This window comes from Penicillium angulare (assembly GCF_028827245.1).
Source record: "Penicillium angulare strain IBT 27051 chromosome Unknown utg000004l_segment0_segment0, whole genome shotgun sequence".
NCBI lineage: Eukaryota > Fungi > Ascomycota > Eurotiomycetes > Eurotiales > Aspergillaceae > Penicillium > Penicillium angulare.
Window position 1 is genome coordinate 6,629,512 of NW_026623163.1, and position 18,286 is coordinate 6,647,797.

General features: G+C 47.5%; 7 protein-coding genes across 7 annotated transcripts; 3 read left to right on the forward strand and 4 right to left on the reverse strand.

The window, feature by feature from the left end:
• Window positions 1-148: 148 nt before the first annotated feature.
• On the reverse strand, window positions 149-1,822 carry N7478_006381 (uncharacterized protein; the record flags this gene model as incomplete). The annotated part of the gene is made up of 1 exon (XM_056922595.1): window positions 149-1,822. One exon carries the CDS (start codon window positions 1,820-1,822, stop codon window positions 149-151), a length of 1,674 nt encoding a protein of 557 aa, XP_056780632.1.
• A 1,400-nt stretch (window positions 1,823-3,222) lies between these two features.
• N7478_006382 (serine/threonine protein kinase CBK1) lies at window positions 3,223-5,306 on the reverse strand (the record flags this gene model as incomplete). The annotated part of the gene is made up of 3 exons (XM_056922596.1): window positions 3,223-4,012; window positions 4,077-4,580; window positions 4,669-5,306. 3 exons carry the CDS (start codon window positions 5,304-5,306, stop codon window positions 3,223-3,225), a joined length of 1,932 nt encoding a protein of 643 aa, XP_056780633.1.
• An 854-nt stretch (window positions 5,307-6,160) lies between these two features.
• Window positions 6,161-7,700, forward strand: N7478_006383 (Tim22-complex subunit TIM54; the record flags this gene model as incomplete). Its single annotated transcript, XM_056922597.1, has 2 exons — window positions 6,161-6,251; window positions 6,325-7,700. The coding sequence occupies 2 exons, from the start codon at window positions 6,161-6,163 to the stop codon at window positions 7,698-7,700; spliced, it is 1,467 nt and encodes a 488-aa protein (XP_056780634.1).
• A 507-nt stretch (window positions 7,701-8,207) lies between these two features.
• Window positions 8,208-10,823, reverse strand: N7478_006384 (peptide alpha-N-acetyltransferase complex A subunit NAT1; the record flags this gene model as incomplete). Its single annotated transcript, XM_056922598.1, has 3 exons — window positions 8,208-8,662; window positions 8,718-10,679; window positions 10,742-10,823. The coding sequence occupies 3 exons, from the start codon at window positions 10,821-10,823 to the stop codon at window positions 8,208-8,210; spliced, it is 2,499 nt and encodes an 832-aa protein (XP_056780635.1).
• A 383-nt stretch (window positions 10,824-11,206) lies between these two features.
• Window positions 11,207-11,856, reverse strand: N7478_006385 (MIX23 family protein; the record flags this gene model as incomplete). The annotated part of the gene is made up of 2 exons (XM_056922599.1): window positions 11,207-11,718; window positions 11,784-11,856. The coding sequence occupies 2 exons, from the start codon at window positions 11,854-11,856 to the stop codon at window positions 11,207-11,209; spliced, it is 585 nt and encodes a 194-aa protein (XP_056780636.1).
• Window positions 11,857-12,292: 436 nt separating this feature from the next.
• N7478_006386 (putative formamidopyrimidine-DNA glycosylase) lies at window positions 12,293-13,455 on the forward strand (the record flags this gene model as incomplete). Its single annotated transcript, XM_056922600.1, has 2 exons — window positions 12,293-12,885; window positions 12,948-13,455. The coding sequence occupies 2 exons, from the start codon at window positions 12,293-12,295 to the stop codon at window positions 13,453-13,455; spliced, it is 1,101 nt and encodes a 366-aa protein (XP_056780637.1).
• A 2,622-nt stretch (window positions 13,456-16,077) lies between these two features.
• nar1 (iron-sulfur cluster assembly protein NAR1) lies at window positions 16,078-17,947 on the forward strand (the record flags this gene model as incomplete). Its single annotated transcript, XM_056922601.1, has 2 exons — window positions 16,078-16,182; window positions 16,250-17,947. The coding sequence occupies 2 exons, from the start codon at window positions 16,078-16,080 to the stop codon at window positions 17,945-17,947; spliced, it is 1,803 nt and encodes a 600-aa protein (XP_056780638.1).
• Window positions 17,948-18,286: the final 339 nt, after the last annotated feature.

The window sequence follows — 18,286 nt, forward strand, 5'->3', positions numbered from 1 at the left end:
AGCTAAGCAGGATCCACCCAATAGTTAACTAAGTATACAACTTTCTCTATATTGCTTCCATCTAGATCACAACGAAGAATTTTCTGGTTCAATATATTTTACCCAAAAGTTTGTTTCTTCTCGACTCCATAATAACCATTCATACCTACTATTCAATACTGGTCGAGGACTCAGTTGGTGGCGTTCCAGCAGATGAATCCTGAAGCACCCCAGTAACCAAAGCTTCATGCTCCGTTTTCGACAAATTCAAACACTGACCACGAGAAATTGCAATATTTCTTTTCGTTGAATTCTTCCAAGCCTTCTTCCCAGACACAAATAAGTCATCAATTTGTTCCAGTGTCAGTCTCGACGTTTCCGGCACAAACAAAAACACAAGAATCGTAACTCCAACAGTTACGCCGCAGTAAAAGTACCCCACATCCGAACCCATATTCCCATATTTCACATTCAGCATATAAGGCGTCCAGAATGTGGCACCAAAGCTAAAAATCTCATAGAGAAATGTCGTGTTGGCCTGCCCAATTGTGCGCATTCGAACACTGTGCATTTCAGCAGATGCAAGCCAAACGCTCGGTCCAATGAATCCGCCAAATATAAAAGCCCAGATACAGAGGAATACAACCACAACCGTCTGGGATGTCGGGTTGTGTTCTCCCAATGCTGTACTGACAGAAGATAATATGAGCATGCAAGCGGCCATAGCTGTCCATCCGAATAACATTGAGAATCTTCTTCCCCCGTGATCCAGAGCGAAAGGGCCGATCAGAGCACCACCGAGAATGCAAAGGCCGACAATTGCATTGATTAGGTACGGGTTTTTGATTCCCACGCCGCTGAGAAATAGGGCAGCATATGGACCCACGAACTGAGCTCCTGAGATAGCGAGGCCAATAAGAATGAACGCCGACACTGCTGTTCGTCGAAGGTTGGTGCCGCGATAAAGATCAAGCCAGGAAGTAGTAGCATCCAGTGATTTTTCAAATTCAAGATGCTTTTTTACATCTTCCACTTGTGCTGTTATTTCGACTGAATGTGGATCCATTACATTTTGAAACGTTGCAAATGACATCCGCGCTTGTTCTTGTTTTCCCTTTAGCAGTAACCAACGTGGTGACTCAGGGAAAAGCATCACCCCAAGGCCAAGGATGATCCCCAATGGTATTTGACAGATGATTGGTGTTTTCCATTGCCAATCATTTTGTGGTGGTAGGGTAGCAGACCCAGCGCATACAGCTGCCGCTGCGACACTCCCCATCGCAAGTCCAATGTTATAGATACCAAGTAGAAGGCCACGCTTGCTTGCGACCACACATTCCGAGCCGTAGACAATACTTGAAGCAAGAAGCTGGCCTATCCCAACCCCATTGATACATTTACACACCATGTAGTTCAAAAAGTTGCCAGATGTACCCAGCATGCCGGCGGCTCCGATGATACAGAACAGGCAAGCAATCTGTATAGTTGCTCTGCGACCGAGTATTGAGCCAAAGAGACCAGCCAAGGCGCCACCGACAGCCATAAATAGTATAGCAATACTGATGAGAGATTGGCGTATGGTGGACAGCACACATTTTTCGATCATGTCTCCGGTCACTGGGTCGGGCTGGTGGCTGCAGTGGCCAAACGCTTTTTGATAAGAGGGCATAATCAGAACAATGCCCGAGTAACCGATGTCGAATTCAGCTATCCATGCAGCGGATGAGACACAGATTGAGAGCCATAGCATTTTTGGCGTGATTTTCTGAGATTGGTTGCCATCTTGGGCTGGAATCGACTGATCCCCCATCGTTGGACTTGAGTTTGGATGTTCCGACACCATGTTGGAGGAGTGGCGTTTCAAGCTAAACATGTGAGAATATGAGAATAGGCCAAAGTCTAATGCTGTCTCATGTACAGAATGGAAGCTCCACTTTGTGGTTCGACCCGATCCACGATCCAAGAAAAGCTGCTATAATCGGATGAATAGTCGAGGATTGGAAGTATGTTCAGACCCGCATAGATCCAGCGTTGCATTGAGTGTGGATCGACTGAACCAGCTCCGTCACTTTGAATCATTGAAAGAATCTAACAGGGTGTACAAATAATCGCCCATATCTCACAGTATGATGATTGGGTTTGATTTATCCGCGTATCTCCATTCCTGATGGTGGCAGAATCGGTCAACAATTTAACCCCTTGCTCGCGAGATTGACAACTGAGAATTCACAGCAAATGCCAGGGACACTCGGACTGACGAAATGCAGCAAATTGTCGTACTAAATGTGCTGAAAGTAGACTTTGGAATATAGCAAAGTGGAGAGAACAATTGTGTAAATATTGCAAGAATATGGAGCTGTCTCATTCCCAAGGTTCCGGGAAAGGAAGCCACATAGATATCTATACGGAGGACTGCATGGTAGCCGAGATCTGGATACCATACAAAAATGGCGGTAAAAACATGATTCCAAATCATATGTTCCACGGTAGCATCGCAGCTAGTTGATATTGAAACTTTCACTGTGATGCCAACTCGATATACATGGCATACGTCAAATATTGCCAACGTGCATCGCATTAGCACCGGATACGGCTCTGCCAGTGGTTGAACCGGCAATAAGATCGGCTATCCTGATCCTTAATGGAGCCTAGTTGGCCAGGTAAAATATTGGAATCTAGCATCGGCTACACGCCTGAGCCTACAATCCGGACTTGCTTTGCAATTGGAACAAGATGATGATTTATGATACCTATTTTCTCAGATCAGCATGGAGTTCCATTACAAAAAACCATTCACTACAGCATATTGACGGCTTAGCTTCCCGGTACGGTCATAAGAAATCAATAGGTTCCGCGAAAATGGGGTGATCTTTTTAATTTTTAAAGACTAATTGATGCAAGTCAAGACATGACATGCAAAGCCCGATACTCTGACAGCCCCATCTATTCATGAGGGAATGCGAACAGTATGGCTACCACCATCATGGAGGGCGTTAAATAACAATAACTGGAACCACAAAACGACGCTGGGGGTCATTATTCAGAAAACATCGCGCTGATATGCTGAATGACAATTCGTGACAAGATCAAAACAATCTGAGATTTCATGTGGCTTCAAACATGCAGAAAAAGTCATGGTGATGCAAGCCCTGCCTGCCTTCGCCCATGAACCCATGAATTGCCAGGTCTGAGGTACAAACTCAATGAGAAGCTTCCAAGGAAGGAAATGCATTAACCAGGCATCTAACTTCCCTGGAAAGCGTTGAAAGCTTTGTAAGTGTATCCGATAAAGGGAAGGCTCATCTCGGCTTCCTGGGAGTCCGGCATGGCACGGGCCTGAGCACGATGGATAGCGCTGGTATCTTCCTGAGGAATCTCGTCGATGGGGAAGTAAGATACATCAATATTGGAGCTGAGACGTGGCTCGAATGGCGCGCGGATGTTGCGCAGCTGCTCCCAAACTACACCACGGAAGAATGGATGGTTCTTGATCTGGGTGGCACCACCGTGTTGGCCACCGTCGCTTCCGACGCGGTGTTCGGGATCACACAAGAAGCTCCGAATCAATGACTCAGACTCACGCGAGAGAACCAGTTCATCTGGGAAGTAGAGACATTCACGCCAGTTGACAATCTTACGGTAGGTGTCCGTGGTGTCCTCGGCACAGAATGGAGGCCAGCCAACAAGACACTCGAACATGATAGCACCGACAGACCACCAATCGCACAGGTAGGTATATCCTTGGCCATTGAAAATCTCAGGAGCGATGTAGTCGGGAGTTCCAACAGTTGAGTACGCCATAGCACGGCGAGACTTTCGCCAAGTGTTAATCTGTCCACGGTTGGAAACGGTCAAGTTGATAGCATCATTGAAGTAACCGGAGTTGCGGTTGCGGTCTTTTGATGTGGAGTTCTTGAGAAGGTTCTGGTAATAGGCGTTGTCGTGTGTCTTCTTGCCTCCTGTCGAAAGACCGAAGTCGGTAAGCTTGACGTGACCACCGCGATCGAGAAGAATGTTGTCCGGTTTGATATCACTGTAATTGTATGTTAATATTTGCCATGTGATTTGGAGTATTCAGAGGAAACAAAGTTACTTACCGATGAAGGAAACCAAGCTTGTGAACAGCTTCAATCGCCATAACGACTTCGGCCATGTAGAAGCGAGTGATATCCTCAGAGAAAATTTCGTACTTGATCAGCATGGTCATCAGATCACCACCAGGCAAGAACTCCATAAGCAGATAGAGATAAGCTGAATCCTGGAACGAGGCATGCAGCTTCACTAGCCAAGGGTTATCCTTTGAATCGGCCAAAATATCACGCTCGGCACGGACGTGCGCAAGTTGATCCTTCTTGAACATTTCCGTCTTAATCAAAGATTTGAGGGCGTAGATCTTGCCATCGGTCTTGCGCTGAACCAGTTTCACTTCACCAAAAGCACCCTTCCCGATGATCTTGATTGTTTGGAAGTTTTGAGGGGTCTCCTTAGTTCGGAGGAATCGAAGGAAGTCTGACTCTCTCTTCGAAATCACTTCAGCGTCTCCGCGCTTCTTGTCGACAACAACGTTTGGGTCCCGAAGAGTCTTGTCGAGGTCCACCGATCTATAAGACAAGAAAAACATGGGATTAGCACAACATAACGGACGAAGGATCAAAAGTCAAGACCTAATTGGGCGATCGGAAAACCTACCGCATGTTGCGATCACGGGCACGCTCAATGTTCTCGTGGAAGAAAACCGTTACCAATTCCTTTGCTGCCTTACCCCGCTTGTGAACATTCTCAGAGTATCGGTCGGAAAATCGTTGAAGCTCCTCATTCTCTGCCGGTGGGCGAGGGCTGCGAGGCATAGGAGGGACTAGGTGGGCAGCCTGAGCCTGACCTTGGGCCGGAGAGCCACCAGCGGTACGAGGTCGCTGACCAGGCGAGTTTGCCCGACCGAAGAATCCCCCACGGTTGGCGTTCAGATCCTGGTTGGAAAATTGCTGGATCAGACCATTGGTACCGTCGTTGTTGTAGCCCACACGGTTCTGATAGGCGGGCTGCGGGGACTGCAGAGCTTGTTGATGCTGCTGCTGCACCTGTTGCGCGGTGTGGAGTTGTTGGCCATACTGTTGTTGAGGTGGGTAAGGGTTGGGCATAAAGTAGCCAGGAGCGTAGGCCGGGTTTGAGGGGTCAACGTATTCCTGAGCCCCCTGAGTCTGATAGATGGGTTGAGGGAAAGCGGATGGGGTAGTGGGATAGGCGCGGTTATTAGCCGCATTGTAATTGCGGTCGTTGTACCCGTAATTCATGTTTTGGCGGTTGTTGTTATTGTTGTTGGGATCCATCGTGACGAGTCCCGACTCTCTCGAGAAATTCGAAACGAGAGAAGAGGGTTGTGGAAAGATGGGTGGATGGGTAAAGGAGAAGGCGGGGAGGTTTGGAAGGAGCGGTGGCTCTCTCAGGAGGCAAAGAATCCACCCCGATTTTACTTCAGTGAGAGGGGAAGAGGGAACCCCTGAAGTTTTGTATCAGGTCAGTCTTAGTCTGAAGCAAGTTTGCTTCTTCTTGATTCTCATTCGACTATATCACTCTATATTATACTACAACTATAACTAGGAATGAGCGTCGGGGGAGATATCTCGAATTGCTTGGATATTGCCCAAGAAGGCTCTAGATCCGAGATCGACTATCGGGATGATTGAACCGAACTATTAGATATATACTTTTGGAGGGGGAAACAAGTGGGATATCTTTTAGTGATAATAATCATCCAAAGGGAGGGGCTGCCTGTCACCAAGAATAATCAAGGTTACAGAGCATACCAGTTGGGGCAGTTGCATTGACAATATTTGTGTACAAGGAGAACTCCATAGTGGTGATTGAGCCCGATCGTTAGAACTGTCTCCGCGGAACTCACTCGGGCACTGATATATCCCCTATTTTGGCACTTTCACTTCCAAAAACAATGCAACATGAGTCTTATAGTTTCTCATTCAATCTGATAAGACCATGAAAATAATCATTCCCTATCAACTTATCATCGTAAGCACTGGCAGGATCCAAAAAAAAATCGCGAAGTTTAAATGATTAAAGACGGCACGTGACTCGGATCAACTCTGGGTCCGGCGCTGCAAAGAGGCTCGGGCGACTTTTTTCCCAGTCAACGCCGACTTGCTCATTGCGTGTCTATATCCAAACAATGGCAGAGCCGTCCAGCACAGCAGCGCCCACGGGGCCTGCTAAGCCTCAAGCACCTCCCAAACCTCCTAACCCAGTCTTCAAAATGATGGGTAAGATCTCCTTGATCTCCAAGAATTGCCGAAATCGGACCAAATAATACTAACACCCGGTTTGAATGTCTAGGTCTCCCTAACATGCGCTTCAAACTCCCCTCCCGCAACTGGATGATCTTTTTGACTGTCACTGGATCATTCGCTGGTGCACTTATCTACGACCGACGAGAGAAACGCCGATCTCAACAAAAATGGTCGGAGTTGGTAGCTCATATCGCGAAGGAGCCTTTGGCTGTTGAGCAGATGCGCCGCAGATTGACAATATACTTGGCTGCGCCACCAGGAGATGGTCTCCGTGTCGCGAGAGATCACTTCAAGGAGTATGTTAAGCCAATTCTCACAGCAGCCGCGCTGGACTACACGGTTGTTGAAGGCCGTCGGGAAGGCGACGTGCGCGCTGGCGCGGCGGAGGGGATCCGGAAATTAAGACGCAAGGCTGGTGAGTCGGGCACAACTACTCTGGAGCCGGGTGTTGACGAGGTCATACTGGCAACACGGGACTCAATTGGTATCACGGATGAGTCCGGTCCCAAAGGCGACATCGTTATCGGCAGACATGCCTGGAAAGAGTATATTCGAGGTTTGCACGAGGGATGGCTTGGCCCTATGGATGCCCCAGCTCCTCCTGTTGAGGCTCCTGCTGAGACTCCTGCTGAGGCTCCCGCCACAATTCTTGAATCATCTGAAACCCCAATGAAGGACACGGCAGCTGGCGACGCCCCGTCTGAGGCGCCGGAAGCCGCCGAGAACAAGCCAGAGGAGACCAAACTCGAAGAGCAGAAGCCTGAAGAAGAGAAGAAAGAAGAGAAACCATCCAAACCCGCCGGCCCCGCCGCTGCTCACATCGCAACTGCCGACTACCTCTCCGCTCAACCCGCCCCATCTCTCCCCCAAACGTTCGACAGCTCCGTCCCCATCGAATTCCCACACATCCTCGGCTTCCTGAACACCCCCATCCGAGTGTACCGTTACCTGAACCAGCGCCACCTGGCCGAAAACATTGGCCGTGAAGTTGCTGGTATTGTTCTAGCCAACGCCTCCAGACCTTACCGTGATGAATCTTTCAGCTCCGCCTCCGACTCCGAATCCTCTGCTGAGATTGCAAGTGGCAAGCACGAGCAGCAGACTGCCTTGGAAATTGAGGAGAAGTCATGGCACAAATCCATCTACAAGCGCGACGAGGAGGACAAGGAGCGCGAGTGGCTCGACGATATCGTGCTCGATGAGCGCATTGCCTCGCGTATGAACCTGGCCCTGCTCTCTCCAGAGGACGAGGCTCGTTCTCAGCGCATTGCCGATCAGAAGGAGTACATACTGGGCGAAGAACGCCCTGTCCCTGTTTCCTTCTGGCAACATATGTGGATCAAATATGGTTATGGTGAGGATGAAGAGACTATTCGACGCAAGCCGATCGTGGGCAACTTCGACGGTGAGTTTGATCAGTAAGTCTTCTTTCTTGTAATTTGAGGGCTTTTGAAGTCCTCCTGTTTTAGTAATAGACGAAAGCGGTGTTTGTTTCGCATCTACGGGGCCTGTTGGATTTGAGGTCTCCGAAGTCTATATCCACTCTCCTCGGCTTGTATATTAAAGGCGCTCTTCTTTCTATTTCTGTTCTGGGTTTGTAAATGGCAAAATGCATCAATGTATACATCTAGATCAATTTATACTTGTTTTCTGAATACCCTGAAATCATGATGCCAAACGGCTGTCTCCACATTGTAGAGCAAACATATATCGATGTGCCATATAGTGTGCCTTTACACCTGCAAGCTTAGGTGCTTAACACCGAGATTCTATAGGTAATGCTTAATTTGAAATTTTGTTACATTGCATTGATGTATAGTTTTTGTTTCTTCAAAAGGTTGGCAGTCAACTGACTGACGCCAGACGTATAACAATAAGCCTGTTTTCTCATTAAGAGTTTTCACATCGGCTCGATAAATCCAAAATGATCTAATCTAACTTGAAAGCAGAAGACTCAGGCCACTTCTGGCTGGCCTTTTGCACGTATCTGGTCTTGTCACTGTCCCAAAGGCTCAGTAGCTCAAGGGCAGAGGTGGCTTCAGAGACAGTAATATCAGGCGAGTCAAGGGTGGCCAGCAAATCCTTCTCGCATTGGGGCTTTGATTCCTTGTTCAGGAGCTGACGGCCGGAAAGGGCGGCTTGCACGTGCGCGGCACTGCTCTTGTTGGCAGACAGGAAAGTCTCATTGAAATCCTCGAGTTTCTGGGCCTTGGGGAGCAGCTTCTCAAATTCAGAGGTGACAACTTCAGCGACCTTGGGGTCAAGAGGCTCGGAGAGGGTGTCGAGGGTCTTGCGGAAGCGCAAAAGCTGCAGGTGGAGGGTAGGGTTGGAAGGGTCGATGGCATGAGCAGCAGAAAGACATTTGACGGCAAGAGCGTGCTTGTCTGTGGGATGCTACGTTAGTGATTATATTCATGAATACTTTGTGGCAAAACCTACTTCTGCGAGAGTAGACCTCGAAACCAAGGATCTGTGCCTCGATGTTCTGCGAGCTTAAGTCGAGGAGAGGTGTCAAGAACTTCATGGCCTCCTTGAGGGGCTCCTTGGTCTGGACCAGAGTGTTGCCGAAAGGATCAGAGTCCTCCTTCTTCACTTCCCCATCGATACTCTTAGCATTGGCGGCGGCGGCCTTTCTTGCCTCGCGCTTGTCAGCCTCAATCTTCTCCAGACGCTGCTGCTCCTTCTTGGCCTTCTTGAGAGCCTTCTTCCGTTCCTCTTCGTCCAATCCCTCAGCACCGTTGGCTGTAGGCATGGGGCCGTAAGCAAGATCAGGCTGGTCATGGAGAAGAAGGTATGCCTTGACGGCAGAGAATGCCATGCGGGTGTAGAAGGGGTGTTCGCGCAAACGGTCCTCCCAACGGGCCATATCCACATAAGCACGAATCATACCCTTCCTCAGAGAGAAGCTGTGGAAGTCAAACTGATCCTCTTGCCAGACATCAAAAATGTTGTACACGGCGTGAAGGCGCTTCAGTGCCAGTGCAAGCTTCTTCTGGCGCAGGTAAGCCTCACCGTCCTCTGTCAGATACCAGACACACTGCATTTCATGGAGATCGCCCATTGCGCCGCCTACAGTCTCGTTACGGGTGAACTTGCTCATGTTATCCAGAGCCTTTTCGTTCTCGTTGTTGCGGAGCTGATACTTCGCAGCCTTTGAGTTTATGTAACGGTCCTTCTCATCCAATAGACGAGCCTTCTCCATCTCTTCCGCTGCCTTAGCTGTATTTCCATAGTGCTTCCAGGTTCGTGCCTTCGTCAGCTGGTATTCGACGGATTTTGGCGACAGTTCAATGGCCTTCTCGACGTTCTCCATAGCCTTGGTGAGGTCGCGGCTGAGCTGGTAGTTATAATGTTGGGCCAAAAAGTAATAAGAAGAGACAAGGAAATCATTCTCTTTAGAATCAGCAGAGCCGTTTGCTTGCGCTGAGCCGGTAGAGGCGTACCCCTCTACTAAGGCCTGAACTACATCACGCTTGGCGGGGTTGGCGTACAAGCTCTTGATGTTGACGAATAGTGAAGGAACTCCCTTCTTCAGCATGCGCTGAAGATAGACGTCGACTGCCTGCTTAAAGTCGTCTCCTTCGAGAAAATCGAGGGGAATGCGGCGAGCTGCATCACCGCGCGGGTTCTTCTCAACCCATTCATCATAAAGAGCCTTCAATGCCTTATGGTCATTTTCAGCGATACCCTTCGCTTGAATCAAGCCATTGTAGTAGATTGAGTTCTCGGGGTTTCGCTCTAGGAGCGCAACGTATGCAGCCTCAGCTTCGGGCTTGCGACTAAGGCGCAAAAGGTAGTCAGCTGTCATCTCCATAACAGCAAGAACATCAGTACAGCGGTATCCGACCTTTTCAAGGTTCTCGAGAGCCCGTTCAAGATCGCCTGATTCTGCGATGATGCTGTTCTTATATAAGATAGCTTCTGAGTTCTCCATATCCGAGACTGGTGGGGTTCCCTTTAATGTGTCCTCAAATGTCGTAAGAACCTTCTCTGCCTCCACCAAATCTCCGGACAGATGATGAGCGATCGCAAGCGCTGTCCAGTTTTGTCGGACGCCCGGGCGGGCCTGGAGCATAGATGTGCGGCTCTGGATGTAACCATGGTAATCACGCATCTGCATCTGAAGGAGAGCCAAATCCCGCTGGATAGGGCCTGACTCAGGTTCCAGCCTCAAGGCAAATCGATATGCTTTGATAGCCTCCTCGTAGTTCTTCTCCTGTCTGTATAGAAGGCCATAGACGTGCCAGGTGATGTGTGACTTCATGTCATTTCGCAGGGCCTCTTTGGCGAGCGCAAAAGCTTCATCGGACTGGCCCAGATTGCTCATGATCAGAGCCTTCATCGCCTGCGTATCGCCATGTTTAGGGTTCTTGCGAAGAACCTGGTCTGCCGTTTTGATGCCTATCGAGATGAAAATACTATCAGCTGATGTCTGGCCATTGTGGGTGAAGAATGGTGCCAACCTTTCTTGTATTGCTTGAGCTCAAAGTTGCGAACCACTTGACGAAACAAGGACTGGTCCTTGGGGTTCAATGGTTGCGGCATGATGGGCGATGGCTGGGGAGGGGATTGACTTGTGCGAGGAGGAATCAATGTGTGCGGGGAGCGACTTCTCCGAGTCCGAACTTGGCAGAATGACTGCACCGATAAGATCGGTAAGACAGCCTGGGGCGACCGCACTGCAGAACTACACCATAAACTACATTTACCCTGTACAATATTAATCCTACCAATGCCTTCCAGCGAAATTTTACAGAGCACTTTTTGGACAATACGCTTTTTTCTTCTCAATGAAATTTTGCACATTTTTATGTTGCAGCAAGTCAAACGCTACCTATATGCAGTTCTAATGTACATACCCAAGAGTGGAGGAGTCCAGAAATCAATATTCCAAACGGGCTTAAGCAGTTATGTAGGATGATAGTTTCTCATCGCTGATGTTTCCTGCGCCAGTCATTCAAGGCCTCTTCCCACGATAAGGAAGAGCTACCGCATCTCTCGTTGACCAATCCCCACGACCGGGACCGAATGATATCCTCAACGATGCGCTGGTTCCGAATCAGGTTAGCTAGTGATTCGGTTCGAGCTTCTTTTGGAAAAAATCGAGCAGAATATGGATCTAGTCTTTCATTGACCACTCGCTCTCGATCCCGTGCAGATTCAGTTTCTCGCAGAATTAGGTCCGGATCTTCGGGATCGGGACTGGTGGCTACACCGGCGCAGTAATTCAAGACATCGGATCGAGTCTGCCATGATGAGAACAAGACATTCTCTTTAAATCCTTGGCAAGCTTCGGGGTCGATCACTTTCCGGCCGCTGGAATCGGTTTGCCGTACGGCGGTGGACGATGGGTCAAAGCCTTGCCGAGCAGGAGTAAACAGGGCGTTCAGATTTTGTGTGATTGAATCATCGATCGTTGATCGGGATAAACGAAGGAAATCTACGAGCAGCAGCACAATGGTCAGTTGCGAGTGACTCCAAGAGCTCAAACCAAAGTCTACCCACCTTGAAGAAGCTTTTCATTGAAACAGAACCGAGGGGTCAGCGCTGGAGCCTCCGTAGATAAAGGGTTTGACATATTTGCGCTGACGGTGTCGTCGGAGCCTCGACTGGGGTTCTTAGCCCAAAACCACTCCAGCTTGGCTGATTAGGTGGAGACGGGATGAGCGGAGCTGATGATCAAATGATAACTCAAACGGTGGCGACCTCTGGTCTTATGGGGTTTTGCGCAGAATTCAACTTGAGATTAATAATGAAGTTAGACAGTGAATTTCAAGTTTCTTGGCGATTCGAGGGAAATTTGTAGCGGTGATGTAGCTCACTGGTGGTTTCTCTGGTTGCATGTCATGCTTGATGAGGAATAGTCTATTAATGTGAGTTCAGTCAGGTGATCCCGCGTCTCGTGTCTGAGGCCGGGGCGCGTTCCAAGGTTATCACATCTGGATTTGACATCATTTGGCCATTTACGTGTTTACGCTAAATTTGAGTATTTTCTAAATAATTTATCCTCGAAGATGCCCGAGCACACTGAAGTGGCGCGCATAGTGCACTTTATCCGCAAACATTTGGTCGGCAAGACACTGTCCAAGGTCCAGGCACAACATGATGACATCGTTTACGGCAAAGTTGGCACCAGCGCAGCTGAGTTCGAAAAAGCCATACAAGGGAAGAAAGTGGTAGGTGCAGGGCAACAAGGAAAATACTTCTGGATTACAATGTCGTCGCCTCCACATCCAGTGATGCATTTTGGCATGGCGGGATGGCTGAAAATCAAGGACGCCGACACATATTATTATCGCACCGATAAACCAGCAGATAAAGAGTGGCCACCCAAATATTGGAAATTCTTGCTGGAAACCAGCGATGACCCCAAGACCGAGGCTGCCTTTGTGGATTTCCGCCGCTTGAGTCGTATTCGCCTCGTGGATTGTCCTATTGAGGAGATACGCCAGCATACGCCTCTGAAAGAGAACGGGCCAGACCCAGTCGCGGATAAAGATCTTGTCAATGAGTCTTGGCTGATGGAGAAGTTGAGGAGCAAACGCGTACCAGTCAAGGCCCTACTGCTTGACCAAGCAAATATCAGCGGAATTGGCAACTGGATGGGGTATGCTCATCATTCCTTGCGCTCCTAGACGCAAACTCTGTATAAGCTAACAAAATGGATAGAGACGAGATCTTATACCACGCCAAGATTCACCCAGAACAATACAGCAACACATTGACCGATGATCAGATCAAGGAGCTTCATACTGCCATGCATTACGTCTTCACAACCGCCATGGATGTTCTGGCGGACTCGGAGAAGTTTCCTGAGCACTGGCTATTCAAACATAGATGGGGCAAAGGGAAGAAGAATCAAAACTCTGTCCTTCCAAATGGAGATAAAATCACGTTTTTGACTGTTGGTGGCAGGACAAGTGCTGTCGTCCCTGCGGTACAGAAGAAGACCGGGTCAGTGTCTAAGGATATTGATGACACAAATGGTACCCCAGGGCCGAAAAGGAAGCGTTCTGTCAAAAAAGAACCAGATTCAGATGCCGAAACCAAGCCTCCGGTTAAGGATCGGGTGACCAAGAGAAAAAGCGCTCCAGCTGTCAAGGATGAAGAACCAGAAGAGAAGGAGATTGAAAGGATAGATGTTGGAAGGCGTCGGTCAACTCGATCAAGAAAATAATGTAGATTTCTACATAATAACTATGGATCGGTCTAAATGCCAATACTGCATCTAATGTCAATTACATTGTTCCCCAGAGATTACGTGAACTACTGCCATCTAGATGCCGAGAGGGAGTGTCCTTCTACTAAAACAAAACAGCCATTGATCGTGCCTGCATTTGAGGCTACCTATCTAGCTACATTGAGTTTATCTCCGAGCGACCAGAGAGGTAGGTATATGATCCATTTTCAGTCTAATTGCACAAGGGATTATGATATAAATAGTTGTGTTATCGGAATGAGATTGTCCAAGGCGAAAAGTATATTAGTATCAAACTAATACTCATAGTGTAACAGGGATTGAAGAATCAAAGAATAAGCTTCAACACCGCTGGGTAACGTAATTCACATACGGATGGCGCACACAAGCGGGTGGCGCACACCGCCTAGTACTACATCTTTGGATTAGAATATTACCACCAAAACGCCATTATATTTGAAAATTTATTTACTGGGACACCAGTTAATTGAATAACCTATTCTATGACAGCCGCTACACTTTGCCTGCCGCCGTCTAGTTAGTGGAGGTAGTAGAACAGGTGGTTCAACAGGCCCTGGTAGAGGTTCCTCAACATGTTCAACTGGTTGGATTAGCTGCTCAATAAGCTACAAGGCCTCTTCAACAGTTAGCCCTCCTTCGTGTAGTATTTGTCGATTTAATCGTATACATTTTTATCGTTTCTTCTCATTTGCAGCACATAGATCAGTATTCTCTTTTGCTAGGAGTGTAGCGTTATACATTGAGAGATAACAGCCTTTAATAATCTGGTCAAGTGCAATCTTAGACAGTATTGGAGGGCTTTTTGAACATTCTTTAAGTAAAGCCTTGAGGAAGGAAGCTTACTTTTAAAGTTGGAGAACTGTTCTTGGTGTTTTTGGAGAAAAAATGCTTGATCTACTGCTTGGCCGGCTTCCTGGGGATATAGGTATTTATAGTGATATGTTCAGCTTTGAGAGTACACGATCTGGGTTGATTAGTACTAGACCTACTACTGTAAAGCTATTTTAAATAGTCTCTGGTTTGAAGGCCTCTATACGTGCTTAAGGATATACCGCTAGAAAATCTAGCTTATCAATATGGTTATATCCTGTACGTGCTTAATTTTCAACCAAGCATCCATATGAGCGCTTAAGAACAGCAAAGCATCCAATATCAAGTGGCTGAAGAAGATATAATAAATGCGATGGCATACAAAGCGGTATAATTAAGTTTTCGTTACAAATCCGATCAAATTGAGGTGTAAGATGACTACCATGGCCATCAAGAATAAGAAGACAGTATTTTCCTTTTATACGAATAGAAGTAGCTAGAATAAACAGCTTCTCAAGCCATCGTACACCAATTTCATCTATAGTCCAGCCATTTTGAGAGACCTCAAATCGCCAGTTATCTAGAAGGTTATCGAACCAGCTTTCGATATAGACTTTACCTTTGAATATAATACATAGAGATAGGGTAAAACCACTTGCACTAATTGATTCAATTGCTGTTACCCATTCACAATTTCCAGATTGTAGAAGTACTTGTCGACCATAGTATTCAGCACGTATTATTACTTTAGCAGTTGCAATAAAGCCCATTGCAAACCCAGTCTCATCAAAGTTATAGATATCCTCTGGTTGGATACCATTCTCATCAATCACACATTGAACAGTTTTAAACCATATACATAGAGACTTTGGATCTTCATTTTGAGCACGTTGATAATCATAACGTTTTAAAAATCATGTACGAAGCTCTTCACGACGTTTAACAAAGTTTGTTAACCAGTTTATACCAACAGTAGATAAGGGAGTAGATCCACGCTCTACAAGTAGGATATTAGCCATTTCTCGTACAATAGAAGGCCTAAGTACTGCTCCACATTGATCCATAGAGAGTATCCATTTTACAAGCGAGTCCTCCTCATTCTAGGTCAATTTATGATTGTTGGCACGTATATCAGCGCGATAAGGTTATCCCGCGCGTCGGCGGCGGAGGGTAGTTTCCGGTATATCAAATAGCACTACTGCTTCGCGAACAGAGGAGACTTCATGATTTTGAATAGCTTTAATAGCTAATAAGATCCTACCCTCTTTATTGACAGGTTTTTGAGAGGATTGAGTACGTTTTGGTGGCATAGTGGGTGTTTGAAGATGGTAAGTACGCGTCGGAACGCGATTTGAGGCGGTGTGCGCCACCCGCTTGTGTGCGCCATCCGTATATGAATTACGTTAGATGGATCAACTAGAGCCTTTTAGAGTGGAGCATGAATTAAATTAAATGTAGCCAATCAGCGGGCTAAATAGTAAGAATCATCCCACCTTGGGCGGTGAGGGCTTATCGGCGCCGATATCGTCCGATAACGAGTTAGATTGCCACCGATGACAAAGCCCGCGACGCTCGTTGGCTCTCTTGCCCTGGAACTATTTTCGATTCTGCAACTCGAACTGTCTATTGATAAGACAATTAATGATACTCGCAGTTACAAGTATCCTGCGCTCTTTTTCTTTCTCCTTTCTACATCATCAACAATTTTATAATAGCCGGCTTTTTCTGTGAGCGCAGGGTTCGCGTCGCCCAAATCCGTAACGTGCCACAATGAGTGCGATCCTATCTGCCGATGATCTGAATGATTTCATTTCACCAGGAGTTGCATGTATCAAGCCTGTTGAATCATTGCCACAAAAGCCTAAGGATAATGAGGTTGGTGATTTATCATGCATTTCTGATATTCAAGATCTCAAACTAATACAAATTGATCTAATCACAGAATCCTTACGAAGTCACCACCGAAGACAAGGTTGAACCAGAGAATCTTCCACCGGCACAGATCTCTTTGACTGATTGTCTTGCCTGTTCTGGCTGTGTCACCTCAGCCGAAGCTGTTTTGATTTCGCTACAGTCTCATACAGAAGTTCTCAATACACTGGACGCCTTTCCAGAAGTTCCCTTAGCGGAGTCTCAGAATGGAACAACGCTTGCGGGTACAGAGGGCATTGAAAATTGCAAGATATTTGTTGCCAGTGTGAGCCCCCAGGTCAGAGCGGGGTTGGCAGCAACATATGGTATTTCAGAGAAAGAGGCGGGGTATATGATCGACCAATTTCTACGCGGCCCATTAGGATTACGATCTGGTGGAAAGCAAGGCAGTGGATTTACATGGGTTGTGGATACAAATGCCATGCGAGAGGCTGTCTTAGTTCTCACTGCTGATGAGGTCTCCGAGTCACTCGGTCAAAGCTCTGTGCGGGGGAGTCAAGATGCCCCGCCCAAGCGGCCAATATTGTCATCTGCGTGCCCAGGTTGGATTTGCTACGCTGAAAAGACGCATCCGTTTGTTCTTCCACACCTATCTCGACTCAAATCCCCCCAGGCCATGTCTGGAACATTCCTCAAAACCGTTCTCAGCAAATCGCTTGGTGTCTCCCCGTCTCAAATTTGGCATCTAGCCGTTATGCCTTGTTTCGATAAGAAATTGGAGGCCAGTCGCGAAGAACTCACCGATGTATCCTGGCAGCAAGGCGTTGACCAGAACATGGCTGAACCCAATCAGCCCGTTCGCGACGTGGACTGTGTTATCACTACTCGGGAGCTTCTATCCCTGGCTTCGTCCCGGGGTCTTTCTCTCCCCAGCTTGCCTCTCAAGCCTCTGTCGTCAAAATACAACATCTCATTCCCGGAAAGGTCTCTAGACTCGTTCATTTCATTCCAAAGTTCTCCTACAGAGCAATCCCTTGCAACAGGTACATCAGGGGGTTATTTGCATCACGTGTTGACAACCTTCCAAGCCCGCAACCCAGGAAGCAACTTGGTGACAAATCGAGGGCGTAATTCAGATGTTGTTGAATATGTTCTTATGTCCGCAGAAGGGCAGAAAATTATGAAGGCAGCCCGATATTACGGTTTTCGAAACATTCAAAACCTTGTTCGAAAACTCAAACCTGCTCGGGCATCTCGAATGCCGGGAGCCAAGCCCCTAGCGGGCCGACGCCAGCCTGTTTCTCGAAATGCTGCGAGTGGCAATTCAGGATCAGACTACGCATATGTCGAAGTAATGGCCTGTCCAGGCGGCTGCACTAATGGCGGTGGACAAATCCGAGTGGAGGATGCTAGAGAAGTGAACGGTACATCTCAATCCATTGATGCAGGTGTTGAGGCTGAGTCATTGAAGCCCTCTCCCCATGAACAACGTGCTTGGCTTGCCCGTGTCGACGAGGCATATTTCTCGATGGAATCAGAGTCTGACTTCGAGTCCGACGGTCTCGCCCAACCTATCTCCGTTATCGATAAAGAGGCTCGAGTGCATGAGGGACTCCAACGTTGGTCCCAGTATATGGGCGTCCCACTATCCAAACTCGCTCTTACTACTTACCGTGAGGTAGAAAGTGACGTTGGCAAAGAGCAGGCCCCTGCCGATGAAACTAATCGGGTGGTTGAACTCGCTGGAAAGATCGGTGGTGGGTGGTAAAGGTTCATTGTGTTATTTTGCATGGCGTTATAAGGTTTTTTTTTGGGCTGCATTTGAATGGGGCATATACCATACTGCATTCGCAGATTTTCTTGTGAATTCTTATTTCGTTCTGACAATATCCCAATATCGGGGACGATGAAGGCGCTCCCGAGGTCACAATTGTATATTTCTACGATCTGGCACATCATTACACTTTCAACGCTAAAAATCATGGATATACTTAATTTTGACAATTGCATAACTTGATTTTCTCATAAAATCATAACCAAATCTCTGATAATATCTGTAGTCTTCGACGATTTTAGATTTTAGATTTTGTTAGAGGCCCGAGTCTGA